General features: G+C 37.7%; 1 protein-coding gene across 1 annotated transcript in view; it reads left to right on the forward strand.

Moving 5' to 3' along the window:
- Positions 1–15,489, forward strand: part of LOC310927317 (vasoactive intestinal polypeptide receptor 1-like) — a gene marked incomplete at both ends in the record, with an annotated part of 33,044 nt that overhangs the window by 16,238 nt on the left and 1,317 nt on the right. Inside the window, 8 exons of the mRNA XM_083889611.1 lie at positions 3,078–3,178; positions 3,533–3,630; positions 4,333–4,465; positions 4,757–4,910; positions 8,494–8,554; positions 8,708–8,777; positions 8,960–9,054; positions 14,146–14,275. Coding sequence (XP_083745737.1) covers positions 3,078–3,178; positions 3,533–3,630; positions 4,333–4,465; positions 4,757–4,910; positions 8,494–8,554; positions 8,708–8,777; positions 8,960–9,054; positions 14,146–14,275 — 842 coding nt within the window. The remainder of the gene's footprint in view (positions 1–3,077; positions 3,179–3,532; positions 3,631–4,332; positions 4,466–4,756; positions 4,911–8,493; positions 8,555–8,707; positions 8,778–8,959; positions 9,055–14,145; positions 14,276–15,489) is intronic.

The raw sequence follows: 15,489 nt of genomic DNA on the forward strand, positions 1-15,489 counted from the left end.
AGTTTTGGTATTGTTTAGGAAGTTATTTTGGTTATGAAGTTATGACTTTTTCACATCCGCTCTCGCTGGCTGCATCTTTACAACTGTGCCGAAACAATAATAAACCTGCAATGGACACAAAAGTATGTTTAAACATAGTTATGGAACAAATCAGTCATGCTCTGTGTTCTAAGGGTTAACCTATTGCAAGTTTTTCATATTAAGAGAGTCTTTTTTAAAACTGTCTTTAAAAAAAGAAGACGTTTCCCTATTTATTTACTCTTATAAATCAACATATTGAATAAAAGTGTGACTCAGTTTTTAATGGCAAACAATTAAAACATGGAAACATTATTTTCCCAGACAAATCAATGAAAATCAGCCTGTTTGCGCTGTATTGAATTGGCATCATAATAGGATCATTAACAAAGGTAAGGTCAGGCTCATTAAGGAATAATGTTCTTTCCTCCTTTAGCTTGATGGCAACCATGGCTCATTATGATCTGAATTGCAGATCACCCACACAGCGGTTCAGTTAGCAGCATTTAAACTCTGCACAGTCCTGTTTGCTCAGCAGAAAGATAACAGCCCCAAGATCCACTGCCGAGCATTTCTGTGTCGTTATTAAGCAAATACACCACAGTCACAGCCAAAGGCTGCTTGGGATTTATCTGCCATGAGCATTTCAAGAGGACAATCCCTCCAACATGGCAGCACACGCAGTGAAGTAGCTGACAGCCCTCTCCTGAACCCTGCGCTTTACAAATGGACAAAGAGTAAATGTCCGTGGACTTGGACAAGAACATGTTTTTTGACCGAAAGCTCTAATGGTGTGGAATGGTCTAAGAGAGGAAATGTCAGTGTGACGCTGTCTAAATGTATACATGTCCAAGTGCACAGGAGTTACAACTTTCCATTGCAATGAGGTCACGTTTTGTGATTTATTATAGGAGAGGGATTACATTTGTAAAAAAAAGAAAAAAAGAGAGAGAGAGATAAAGTTCTAGAAAAAAAAACTAGAGAAAGAGTGTGTAAACATCCGCCAAGGCTGCTCACTTCCCCACAGTGTCAATTGACTCTTCTATTTAACAACTTTAACACAAGTGTAGATCACAACTTTTGAAATATAAACATATTAACCAGAGTCAAATGAGTTCACACAATGCTGATTATGATCAGTTCCAAATGACTCTGGATCTTGTGTCACCCGGCGACATTTCTGCACTGCACAGAGAAAGTGATTTGTTTTATGTCAAGACAGATGCAGGAAACAGCAGGATTGGGCTGGTAAAACAATTGCTTGACAAATTCTGTTTTAGCCGATACTGGTCATAATCTCTGGAAATAATTATTCAATACAATCCAAAAATCCTATATATTGCATGCTTCACTATGCATGTTGTGGGCTGTTGATTTCTTTGTTATGGGAGAATAATTTTTTTACACAGTTGGAGAATTATGTCTTTGAAATTGCACAAATGTGTTGTTAACAGCTTTATTTTGAAAGGTCTAAAATTACTGTAACAGACTGGTGTCAATACTCAAGTTTGTAATGTAGGCATTGGACGCAAAAAAGTGGTATTGTGGGATTCGTACAATTAATGTTACATTATTTCTATTTACAAAGAAACAGAGGCAGAATAAAATCAACAAAAAAATGACCAAAGGTTAGGAAGTGTAGCTTTAAAAATAACCAAATCCAGAAATCCGTATCCTGATCACCACCAAAATCAAATCAGACTTTTCTTTGGGCCACAACCCACATCCTCATGAAAGTTAAAGTGCAGGAGCAGAAACCTGAGGTTTAAAGTTCTCTCCAGAAGGATACACCTACATTTAGGTGTTACATAAAGGTTTAATAAAGGTTCTATATTTTGGCATATCATACCAACGACATGAAACATAACTCCATAAACTATACTAGAAATCTGGCTCATGAAACCAAAGCCATAATATTATTGTACAACAGATGTAGGATATCAGACTGCACCGGAACATGATGTGTTCCTGTTGACCTTTTCCATTTTGCAAATGTTTACAAGATTCCAGGAAACGAGGAAATGGGGTCTCCTCATACCCCCCCACACCCAAACTAGCTGTTCCACAATTGATTTTTAGCAGTATCTCACATCACAGAGGTTATTAAATATGATCAGACAATATTCAGTTCTATTCAATTTTGTTTGTATAGTGCCAAATCAAGACATACATTACCACAATATATATTAAGGCAAAAACCTTTAAAATGTTATAGCGAGAAGAGAAACTCAACAGTTCACACAATGAGCAAACATAGGCATCAGTGGAGAAATCAGAAAGAAAAACTACTAAAGAGGAGCTAGATTAAAGACCAAATTAGAGACAGGAGTTACAGTGAGTGTTTTTGTTTCTTATTTAAATTTTGTATTTTTTTAAAGGTCCTATATTATGCAAAATCAACTTCTTAATCCTTTAAATCCTTATATGTGGGACTCTGGAGGTCCTACCAGTCACCAAAATGTGAAAAAAAGATGACTCACTCATGTTTTTGTGGTCCTCCTCTAAGTCTAAGTACAGGAGATAAAACACGCGATGTTGACTTCCGCACTCACTGGGACGTCACAAGACACAAAATTCCTGGAATTGTTTCATTGTGGAGCTCCACTTTGTCCATAAAACATAAAACCAGTGACAAAACAGAGAAATGAACAGTCGACAGTTGAGTTTCCTTGTTTTTTATAGAAGATGAGAAAAAGGAATCCCTGACAAAAAAGACTAATGACTAATGACAAAATTAATAGCACGTAAACAATGCGGATGAAACAAAAAGGACAGGACAGAACAAAAAAAAAAAAAAAAAAAAAAACAGTGCATACCCTCCCAACACCCCATCCCCAACCCCCCTTAGGAGCACATCCAACTCAGGACTCAATCAGAATCTCTTTCGAATTTACCTCCTTTCCTACTCTCTGAAGTGACGCATAGGGTCTCAAAATGTGAAAAAAACAAGTTTTAAGATTTGAAGTCAAATGTGTTGTTCACCAACTTTACTTATACAAAGAAACAGGGTTTGCATTTGAATTTTGTCCATGTCTCTTTGCTGTCCACGCCCATATCAGGCTATGTTTACAGGAACTGCACCGTTGGCGGCTGGTCAGAAATGTATCCACCCTACGAGGAGGCCTGTGATTTCAGCGATGACAGTGAGACTGAATCCGAGGTATACAGGCACACTGTTGTAATCATGCCAATCAGTTAAGCTCATTCATATTGTTTCTGCTTCCTCCTCACAATTCCTCCCATGCTGCCTCCTTTACAGTGTGTCCATATTTGTAGGTTGGAGATGCTTTTGTTCCAAGCATAAATGCACTTCAGGAGAGAAGTTGTAGTGTATAGTTGTAGTGAACTTATCTTTTTTAAGAGAACCTTTTTTTTTTCTATTCAATTCCATACTCAGTCATAGCCAAAGTTTGGATATTTTCTGTGACACTGACTGACACCATCAAATGTGACTCCTTTCTTTTCTTTCTTTTCCTTTTCCCGCTCTCTTCTGTCACTGTTTCTCCGTCCTCAGACGAGTTACCTTTCTATGTTCAGACAGGTTTACACTGTTGGTTATGCCACGTCACTCATCTCCCTCATCACAGCCATAGTTGTGTTGACAGCCTTCAGGTAAGACACTGTCCAAATACACAGTGAAACAGAGGTCAGTGAAAGGTCAAATACAGGGCCGCCTCAAGTATTTATGGGGCCCTAAGCTGAATTTGATTTGGCTGGTGTCTGACGATTATAAATTGCATTAATTAAAGCTCTGTTATTTACACCAAATGTGTGTCACTCTAGTTTAGAGGGCAGTACAATCACAAACATGGCCTAGTCATTTTATTATATTATTTGCACTTTCATATTCATTGATACAGAACTTGAATTAAACAAGTAAACCAGTTTAATGACTTTGTTTTTATGTGCAAATGTACAAATGTGCACAAAATGAGTAAATCTTCAATTACAAAAATAAAACCAAATTACTTAAAGTCAGCTATCAGGAAGCCCCTGGCAGCTACTTATTTCGCGTATTACTTTGGCTGCCTCTGACACTCACTTACCTTGCATTTGTGTGAAACATGCATGCTCACAGAACGATGGAAACTAAGATTTATGCTGTTGAAGACCATGCAAGTGAAATATGATTCACAAAACGGTATCTTACAGTATCGGTTTAAATGTTGACACATTTACAGTACTAGATAAAAGTATCAGTTCACTTGTTCTGATTGACGAAATACCCTCTCTTGAATGTTGTTTGTTACATAGTCATTGGTGTGAAGATTGTTTGTAGATGTTGCCTCATTTCTCTGTTTTTCCACTTTTCAGAAAGTTCCGCTGCACCAGAAACTACATCCATATCAACCTGTTCTCCTCTTTTGTCCTGAGAGCCAGTGCTGTTTTCATCAAAGACACTGTACTGTTCGCTGATGAGACTTTGGATCACTGCTCCATGTCCACGGTGAGGGACACGAGTTAATGATAATAGTGTTTGCATTCCCACATCGACTGTGAATGAGGTGACAAGGCAAATACAATAGGAGTGTAATATCATCAAAATATCACACTTTAGTCTTCATACCTTTAAATTAAAATAAGATCAAAACTACATTTATCTGTTTCTAACCCTTTCACTTATGTCCTTCTAAAAGAAGCTTATCAAGTCACCTGCCAGGTTTACCTACACCCACTTACTGTACAGTCTGTCTCCAATACTGATGTAACTATAGCTGTTTTCTGTGTCCTGTTCTAGACAGCGTGCAAGTCAGCTGTAGCTTTCTTCCAGTTCAGCATCCTTGCAAATTATTTCTGGTTGCTGGTGGAGGGCATGTATCTGCAGACGCTGCTCGCCCTCACCTTCATCTCTCAGAGGAAATACTTCTGGTGGTACATCCTGATTGGATGGGGTGAGTAAATTGAAGTGGTTGTCTGGGGATGCACACAAAAAACGTTGTTACTTAAAACGAGCCTGGGTGAACTCAGCCCAGTCTGCCAGCGATTTGATTTAATTCAGTCTGGCAAGGACGCCGTTTTGGCTAATCTCCTAAAAGTGGGAACAAACAGGTTTTTTCTTCCCCTGGCAGGCGAGAGATGCGACAGAGAAGCGTTTAGCAGCTTTTATATGCATCCAACAAGGTGGCCACCAAAGGGCAGCCGTCTTCTGATTTAAATATTGTTAAAGAAATGAAGGGTTCCGTAAAAGACAGAATACTACAACACGTCACATGAAGACTAGCATGCTGCAGGTTAGCACAGACCTGAGGCTAAGCAGGCTGAAAGCTCGCCAACTTGGAGATTGACGGATTAAAATGATACTGGAAAAACCCTGGGACATGTCTCAATTGTCTCAAACTGTAGTTTTAGATACAGTAGTTGAAATAGTGTTTTCCTAAATTCTCCATTGATGCAAACAAGGTCGTAAAATTGTAATTGTTCAGTTTTACTTTAAAAACCGCTGCTGGATCAATGCTGGCCAGATCCTACTATCACATTCCTAATGGTGCTTTTCCACTACACAGCTCTGGCATGGCTCGACTCTGCACAACAAGATTTCTAATGCTTCTTTTTTTTCTTTTCCATCAGTGATAGCACCTGAGCCAATACTATGTGACGTCGACCACTGATTGGTCAGAGAGTCTCGTCACTGGAAGAGTCATGAGCGCGACGTCCGACAAAAGAATAAAACCCAACAATGCCTAACTGTAGATCAGTTAAAAAGAATTTCCTAAAATCTCAATATTTAACAGAGGAGCCTGGTGGATTTAACAATAGCACTGCTGTCCCAGTATTTCAGTTCAGTGACTCTGTCAGATGGAATCTGTGCTCCACTACTGAATGATTCTGTGAACAAATATTTTTGATTAACTGAGTCTAATGATTCAGTAGACTGAAAACAACTGCTTTACATGTCACTAGTTTGTGTGTGTCGAGTGTAAAGCAAAGTCACAGCAGTTTCATGCATGATGACTCTGCCCACGTTGAGGCACCATAGGAATGGTAAACCATACCTAACTGTGTAGAGTTGAGCTGTGCCGTGCTGGAACTGTATAGTGGAAAACACCATAAAGTGATAGGACCCAAGAGCAGTGGTGGCTCCTGAAGAAAATTGGAGGGAGGAATTTTTTCTGATATTGATTAAGGTGACCCATTCAATAGGTGCATAAAGCAAGACAGTATCAATTTGTTGTTAGATGATTTACAGTGTCCACTAGATGGCAACTTCATAAACAAAAAATATTTACACGAATCTAATGTTGTATGATGTAAAATAGCTAAACAGAACACAAGGTGTGTCCAGCAACCACATTAAGACAGGGGCAGCATATTAAGTCAAGATATGACAAGATAGTGCAGTCAAATTATTCATTAATTGTAAAGGAAATTGCAGAATTGTACTTATCAGTTAGTGCTGGGACCGGTTAAACGAGCCGAATCCTCTGTGTATTTTTAAAACAGTGAGCTTTTAGGACCTTATCTTCGCTTAGGGCGCCGTGAGCAGAGAGGTCTTGAAAGCGAACAACTTATCGTGAGACGTGACTTGCTCGAAGATATTATCCCCTCCTCTCTTTGCTCAGTTTACGTATGACGCAAGTGCGTTAGGGCGAGCCCCAAAACCCGCATTGGAAATGCATTGAAGAGTAATTTTCCCAAAAAAAAGGTTTCAACATGAGAGTCAATGGGAGAATGCTGTGGCGATTCTCCACATCAATGAAATTGCCCCAAAAGAGGCGGGGCCATTTAAAACATGACTTGAATCTGACGATTCTGTTTGGACAATGACAGATAATATGTCTCGAACACTGATAATAACTACATTTGTTGGCAGAGACAGCTGAAAGGAATATTAGTACTTTGGAATTAGTTAGGAAAAAAATTGCCAGTATTTAAAGGTGCATTATGTAATAATTCTAAAGCAACTGGCCATAAAATCCTCCTAATAATATCAGGCAATATTAGACATATTATGTCACAGAGACTCAGGAATAATGTTCATATAACAAACTGAACTCACCAACAACAACAGTACAGTCAAGGTATTTGCATAAAAAAAAATATTTTGCAGACTGCAAATCATGTTTATGTTTTGGCATGTGGCGGACCTACCGCCGTCTACCAATCATTGCAGTCAGTAGATTCTCAGTTGCCAAACAACCAGGGGTTGCGTTATGTCAGAAAACGAAACCTAAAAGACCTCAGTATTTTGAATTTGAATGTAGTAACTGTTTTTGGCCACATTCTTACATATGGCGCCTTTAAATGAGTTCCATTTACCTCCTTGTTCACTGTCACACAGTCCTGGCTTACATGAACTGAACAAAACCATTCTTAATGTGGTCAGTAACACGTTTTTTTTTTTTTTTTTTAATAATTATGTCAATGGCTGCTGTGCAAATGACCTGTTGAACACAGGAAGTATGGTGGAAATAAAATACACTAAACAGGTAATAAATTCAACTACACAGGGAGAAAAAAACCCAACTACAAAATAATAGCAAAACAGAAACATAAATGACAAAACAAACACAGACGCACTCGGATAATTAAAGGAAAAATGAAAAATAAAAATCCAACATAAAGCAATTAAAATCATTGAGGAGTCAGAGCCCAGGGGTCACGGTAACTTAGTGTTTTCACATCTTCTTACACGTATTCACGCTTGAGTTTCAGACACAAAAGTGAAGCATTGTTTCATTTACACAGATAACAGCCTCAGCAGGGAAACACACATGCCCTCGTTTTGTCAGCGCTTCCTGTGTTTTCTGTCGCTTCTTTAAAACTTTGTGCAGATGTTATAAGTGCTTTATTTCCCTTTGTGTTTATCCTGTGTCGCTCAGTCAGTCCGATTCCCACTGTCTTTCTATTTCCAGCCCGTGGTCTTTATCGTTTCCCTTTCGTCACTTGTTTTCCAGTGTGGGCTTGTGCTCTGCAGTGGGTTTGAAATTCATTTGGATCCTGCAACTATAAATGTATACTATTAAATGTAGCATTAGCAGTGTTGTGATGTTTTGTAGTCAAGTTGAGAAAATATGGTGCCATAGCCGAACAAATAAATGTTAAAATACAATAAAATGACATCTTGTAATAACAATTAAAGTCAATGTGATCCATTTTCCTGGTATGGTAACATTATGCCTTCATACTGCAGATTTTTAGTCAAAATCAAACATGAGAATCTACATCTGTTTCTCTGTGTGTATTAGCACTGTTCACTTGTCTCCAGAGTGGCTGTGGTGCATCTTATCAGCATCTTTCCAGTGTGTGCAATGTTGTTCCCTCTCCTGCTTCCTGCTTTTATCCTGCATCTGTTTCTTGTTTTGACATGAAGATGCAAGTGGGATACGGATAAATTTAATACACACAGATTTATAGTGTATACTAAACAACATGTTCATAAAAAATGCAGTTTGAATGTGAACTTAATTGCTTTTTGTATTAATTGTACTTGACAAATGCACACATTAATAATCGATCTGTGATCTTATGTCGTAGGGCTCCCTTCAGTGATTCTCATATTTTGGGTGTTGACCAGATTCTTCTATGATGACAGAGGGTAAGATGTATATTAAAATATAAACATAATAAAACTTCATATATGACAAGATGCTTCGACATTGAACCTACAGTTGCTTCCAGCGTTTCTTCTTTGATTTGATTGTCACATAATTTTATTAACTTATTAAATTTGATCTGGCTTTAATTGCAGTTGCTGGGACGACACAGACAATGTTGGTATTTGGTGGATTATTAAAGGACCAATAACAGCATCACTGCTGGTGAGTCGACTGACAGAAATTACGTTTCTACCTGAATGACTATTAAACAATAACCAATAATGAATGGTCAATCGTTTACAATCAAATTTGCATTTGTCATCTTTAGGTTGCTGTAGGCTTTGCATTGATTCGAGTAAATTTAACCTCATGGGTAATTGTGCACGTGTGTTTGTCTCCGTCAGGTCAACATAGTCATATTCATCAATGTGATTCGGATTCTGGTTCAGAAGCTAAAGTCTTCAGCCATGACCGGTAACAGAGACACTGGACATTTCATGTGAGTCAATCAAACAGTGTATTCCAAGTTCATCAGTAAAGGATTTTTTTGTAAATGCTGAAATACCGATTTGAACTATTATTTTTTTTATTTGATGAAAAAAAATGTATGGAGACGCCAGGGAAAATTAATCCGCAGCAATGAAGCTGCTGGAAGAATAAATCCACTTTTCACTCATAGATCCATGTCATTAAATTCCGAAATAAACGTAAATCTGCAGAAGAATTGGAAACTAAGAAGAGGCGGATGGCGTTGAGTATCAACAGTGTGTATGAAGTGTCAGGATATTAAAAAATGAGCAGGCAACTTCATTCAGCCAATTTAGGTAAAATGTTATACTCTTTTGTATGACATTTTGTGTAAAAATAGTTTTACTCATCTAATGTGTGGTTTTCATATTACTTTTGCAAATCAGACAAAAGAAATACCCAGGTATTAAAGATTAAATAATCAAGAGACTTGATAAACATGAACAATGAATAATACATCTCATATATTAAAAATGTAATCTTAATGTGTCATCTTACAGCAACCTGACATTCACTGGTGACTCTATTGCACTGTATCTTATTCTAACCCTAAAAAAAAAATACCAACTAAAAAAGCAAAGAAAAAACATTTCAGTTTGAAAATGACTATTTGAATTGCAAAAAGTGACAAAAAAAGACCAGATTTACAGTCAGAAGCAGCTCAATGGCACACAGACTGGAGTGAGGATTGGATGAGAGCACTCACATGGTGATATCATCATTTATCAAAATGACTTTAGTGAGTTTCAAGAGCGAGTCCTTTTTGCCCTTTTCTTTGATCTCTGCCTGCGAGCTGCTGCAGCTCACTAGAGTAGGAACATCTTTCTCTCCTCTGTTCTTTTTTTGTAAGAGAAATAATGAAGCCAAAGTCACACATGAATATTCACAACACCAGACTCAGAATGTCTTTGTCATTGCACATGTGTCATTCACTCTGCACGTATGAGCCTAGATAAAGTCAAAAGTTCAGGACGTGTTGATTTTTCACAAATAGAACACGTCTTATCTCTCTAAAAGCTTAAATTAGATGAGGGATGTTTAATCGATGAAATCCGTGGACAAAACGCTGAACTATTTCTTACAGTTCAAGAGAGAAAATGTATTTATTGTATAAATCTAAAGAAATCTGGATGAAGAAATCCTGCATGAATCTTTGCTTTCCTTCCTGATCGTTCAGAGTTCTGCCCGGCTGAATTAATTTACAATGAAGGGACATAAAAATAGCAGCTTATACCAGAAATAGATGTCTCCTCCATCAATGTGGGACAGGATTAATCCACAGGTTCATTGAACACAGTCACACTATAAAAACCTCCATTTCCTTCTTTTGATCTTCAATTTGATTCAGACAGTGATGTGATGTGAGCGCACAAATCCCAGGTCGGACAAAAGACAAGCTCAATTCTATTATAGGCAAGAAAATAAGACTCTTAAAAATAAAAAAAATAAAAAAATAAAAAATCATGAAACTTTTATCTGCCAAATGTATGATGTAATTTCTAATTATTTTATATCATGATATTACCTAGTATTTTTAATATCCAGATGAGACAGATCATTTTCTCTCTCGATTTACATTCGTAAACATTTCCATGATGCAAGTGCAATCGCTAATTTCAGGTGTTTTTAAATTGAGCATGATGTCAGTTTTGTGAATTTTGGTCCTATTCAGAGGAAAATAGATGATAAGGTATGGCTCATATGAGTGGACCAGTGTGATTGACAGCTGGCTTCTCCACTGTATTTGAACAGGAAGTGGTCAAATGGGATTTTGACTATATAAAAGTTTAAAATGAATGGAATCATAAAGAAAAAGTGGACTCATTTATTTTATGTTATCATTATTAGTTATTTACTTTTCAAGATGACAGGTGAGGTGACAGCACGTCCCTGATCCTATTATTAGGCACCATTTTACCTGCCTGTCTAGTTATTTTGGTTATTTTTAAAATACAGATATACATCATCATGTCCAACCACAGACCGTATATAAAATTGGACGTAGTCCACGGTTTGCTTGCTGAAGCTAACCTGGATGAAGGGATACTAAATAGCAGTGGCGTACACACATTTGGAAGGGCAGGGGTGAACATTAAAAGGGCACCTACTGTACACTGGTGGGGCAGGCACAAGTATCATTTCCCACATTCTCACACACCTGCATATACTGCATAGATATAGGTACATCCTTTACAGCACAGCATCACTTTCTGTCACAGAGTTGGGCATTTTCTATACAACACTGAATATCCTTTCCTCTAAGGACACCATTTGGGACACTGTCATGTCGGCACAGTAGTGAAGTGGGTGCCCTTAGGCACAAAGTTACACTGGCATCACACAGGGCAGTGCATCACTCACCTCTAGAAAGACACTCCTTTAGAAACAATTAGAGTTGTAACTAACGATTATTTTCGTAGTCGATTAATCTGTTGATTATTTTCTCGAGTAATCGAGTAATCGTTTGGTCAATAAAATGTCAGAAAATGTAAAAAAGAAAAACAAATCTGCCAAATCTGGAAATGATGATGTTCTCCAATGTCTTGTTTTGTCCACAAACAAAAATGATTCAGTTTTAAGGATTTCTTTGTTATATCGAGCAAAGAAATTAAGAAAATATTAACATTTACGAAGCTAAAACAATCAGGTAAGGCCTCTGAAATTCTGGTTGCAAAATGTCAACATGGCACTTGCCAAAATGCAGTTTTGGAGGCTTTAAAAGGTGACTTCAGATTCTTGTGTGATGTCACGACTGCTGGTGTATTACTAAGCACAACAGCCCGACTAGAAATCTTTTCAACAGAGCTTCAACTATCAATCCATCCATTGTCTACTGCTTTATCCTCCACATGAGGGTCACAGGCCTGCTGGTGCTGAGCTTATGTACTAACCAAGTACAAAAGAGGAAACCCAGACACCTCTGCCAGGAGTGAGATCACTTTCATTTATTGATCTTTTGGTTTTCAGTTTGTTCGAAACCTCAGTGACATTAATGAAGGAAAGGTTGAACAGATACTTATCTGTGGCTGGAGCAGAGGTGCAGGGCAGCTCTTCAAAAATCACAACTTGCATCAAAAAAAAAAACAATGTTACAAAAAAAAATAAATGTCAACGTGTAATATCTAGACATCATCTAAATATAGACATCTGATTTGAATTTCATAGCTTTGAGCGTAATGAAACTGGGTTGAGTATTTTGACATTTTAATCTACTCCATTGATTTGACTAATGATGCCGCTGTTTTATGATGTCACTGCAATAAAGATTTCACACCACCAGTTTGGGCTTGACACCTGATGGAATGATGCATTTTATTGCATTTTAAATAGCTGTTGAGTCTCATCTGCAAGTTATTAAAACAGTGCTTCTCATTAGATGAGCTCAGACAGATGCACTCTTTTCAGACAAGGCAGATGACCTAAGATACCTGCACCTCTGAAACTCTGTGCTGATGTTGACACATGTTTATATTGCTTTTATTGTCTGCCTGTCTTTAAGACTCTTTTAAGGTTTCTTTGTGTCAGAAGTTGTTGCTGGACCTATAACGCAGAGCTATCTGACAAGTCTCTTGTGATGACACAGATTAAATTTGAGTCTGTAAATAGAGCTTGGAGGTGTTTTTCTTTTAGATCATTTAATTTACATTATGCTGAAGGGTAATTATAGAAAATTTTAATAATCCACACCAAACAACTACCGTCCCTACTGTATCTTTAAAGCTGTAGTGTGTAACTTTCCAGTATACATGATTTTTTTAATTTAATTAATTAATTAAAACCATTGCCAGTTGAGTTATATATTACATAATGCTGATTTAGCCTCCACACGACTCCCTGTTCAGATATTGTGTCACCCAGCAACAACCCTGCGCTGCACACAGGAAGTGCACATTTTTGCCATGACTGATGGAGGCAAGGCAGAAGCAAATGTCAAGAAGCGCCCATGAAAACTTTCCTAAGTGGATTCTAGTACTAAAAATATACCTGGGCATTCAAGGGGCCTGCACAATTGATTGTGGCTTCTCACAAGTAAATGACCGTAATCGTTTCATATTAATAGAACACAAAGCAAATCAAGCTTTTTATAAACTGTCTGACTACGTGCCTGAACATGTCAGTCACGGTCACTGCTGTGTTTACACCACACAGGTCCAATTTTCATGGACACAGTATGGACGAATAACATACTATGTTAAAAATCTAACCAAAATTCCTATAGAATCTAAATGTAAATCTTGCACAGCAGAGGGTAAAGAGTGAGGAGCTCTCATGATCTTTCTCCCTCTCTGTGTGTGTGTGAGTGTGTACAGAGAGAAATAATGAGACAGAGGCAGTATAGGTCATGTGTGTCACAGGCATAGTTTTTGTAATTACTCAGAATTCCTCAGGGGGGCAATAGATTTACACAGATTTAATGGTAGGCGTTTCAAAGAATTAAAAGCTGTTTCATCATTATCTGGACTCACTGGTGTTACTTACACTTACTTGTTACAGTATGGTATGGTTTAGAATGGTAAAGCCCTGGGTCAGGCTTGTATTTGGAGTGAGAACAGTACCTTTACTTAGTAGGTGGAGTGTGGGCTGTGCCGATGTCGCACCAGTACGCACAATAGAGAACAATGGAGGACATCCAGAAGATCTTTTAATTTTGCTTGTTTTTTTTTGTTTCTACAAGACGTCAAACTTTAAATGGTCTGTATTTATACAACACGTTTCAAGTCTTGATGATCACTCAAGGCTACTTTACACTACAGCTTTGGCCATTGACCCATTCATACAGCACATCCATCTTTCATACCCATTCACACACTACTGGTTAGGGTTAGAAGAGTTGAAAGATGACTTGCTCTACCACTGAGTATGAGACTAAAGTGTCCAGCTCTACCCTAACTGTACCATACCATTTTACTCTTGTACCCCAATAGAAGGGTGCCAAAGAATGGAACTTTGGGGCTGGTTACTATTCCTAATGGAAACACAAACTACTGTTCCATTCAGTGGAAACATGGCTTTAATATCTTGTCTTTCTTCTTTCGTTCATTCCGTTTCCACTTCATTTCAGGAGGCTGGCTAAATCCACTCTGTTCCTCATTCCTCTTTTTGGGATGCACTACACTGTATTTGCCTTCCTGCCTGAGAACACTGGGGTCGCAGCCAGGCTCTACATCGAGTTGGGTCTGGGCTCCTTTCAGGTATGAAAACAAAAAAAGCTCAATTTAATAGTCTGGATTTATCAAGAAGCATTATAGAGATTACAGATGGACGCCGTCTCGTCTTTCTCAGTGGACAGTTTGATGTGTGATATCAGAGACGTGCATTACAAATAACCAACTGGACATTATCATCAACATAATTAGTGTTAATGTTGAAAAGTGACAAGTAGAATTGCCAAGGAAATGAACTGTATCGTGAACATAATTTAACGTTTTTAATACTGCAAACTTCAGGGAGGCTTTAAGGAGGAATGAGGTGATTGAGTAAATGTTTTGCTGGTCACACGTTTATACAGAGTGTAAAGCCATGTAGTGTGGAGTTTTGGTGAATGGATAAGAAACTGATGACTAGAAGGATGATTTCCCTACACACTCAAAAATAGAAGTAGATAAAAGGGTACTAATACGTGTTGCTGGGGGTGCAACCTTTTAAAAGACAACTTGTGCCAGGTTGATAATTTTTTGTACCTTATCAGTAAGTCAAGTTCCATACCCTAAAAGACATGTACTTTTAGAATACTATGGTACAGAAATATACTGAGAAGGTTTGACTCAATCTCTTTAGATACAAAAATGAACAATAATTGTCAATTACATTAACCATTGTAATACTACTTACAATACTTTATTAAAATAAGTATTGGAAATAACACTGTATGGTGGTGCGTCTGTATCCTTGGGGGTGAAAGACATGTCAAAATGTACATTTCTGGCATATCCAAGCACATTATTGTACTAGTAAGGTAACAATTGGAACGTTTCCATGATATAGTAAAGGTAAATAAATACATCTCATTAGTATATATGCATCTACTAAAATCAACAAGTAACAAAAGTTATCATAAGGAATAATTTCACATGTGGGCATCATTCATTAAAATATATCTGAACCACTAAGGGCCCGTTCATACTTACCGTGTTCATGTCTGTGGTTCTGTTCATATTTCAGTGATTGATGCTGCCCCCATTTGGCTACCAAGTTTCAATTGTCTTCCTACCTTTGACTAAAAACTAGAGCATGCCACCAACTGGACTGGAACGAAGCATGTAGTCCGAGAAACTATGCAGACTGAGGTGAAATTATGACCCAGAAACATATGACTTTAGTCATAGTGTGATTCAAGCTATTTTAGGCTAGCTATTTTGGCGACAGCATGGTTTTCAAACAAAAGGAGCACGGCCTAACACACCCA

Source organism: Microchirus variegatus (assembly GCF_963457635.1).
Source record: "Microchirus variegatus genome assembly, chromosome: 5".
In the NCBI taxonomy this organism is placed as follows: Eukaryota; Metazoa; Chordata; class Actinopteri; order Pleuronectiformes; family Soleidae; genus Microchirus; species Microchirus variegatus.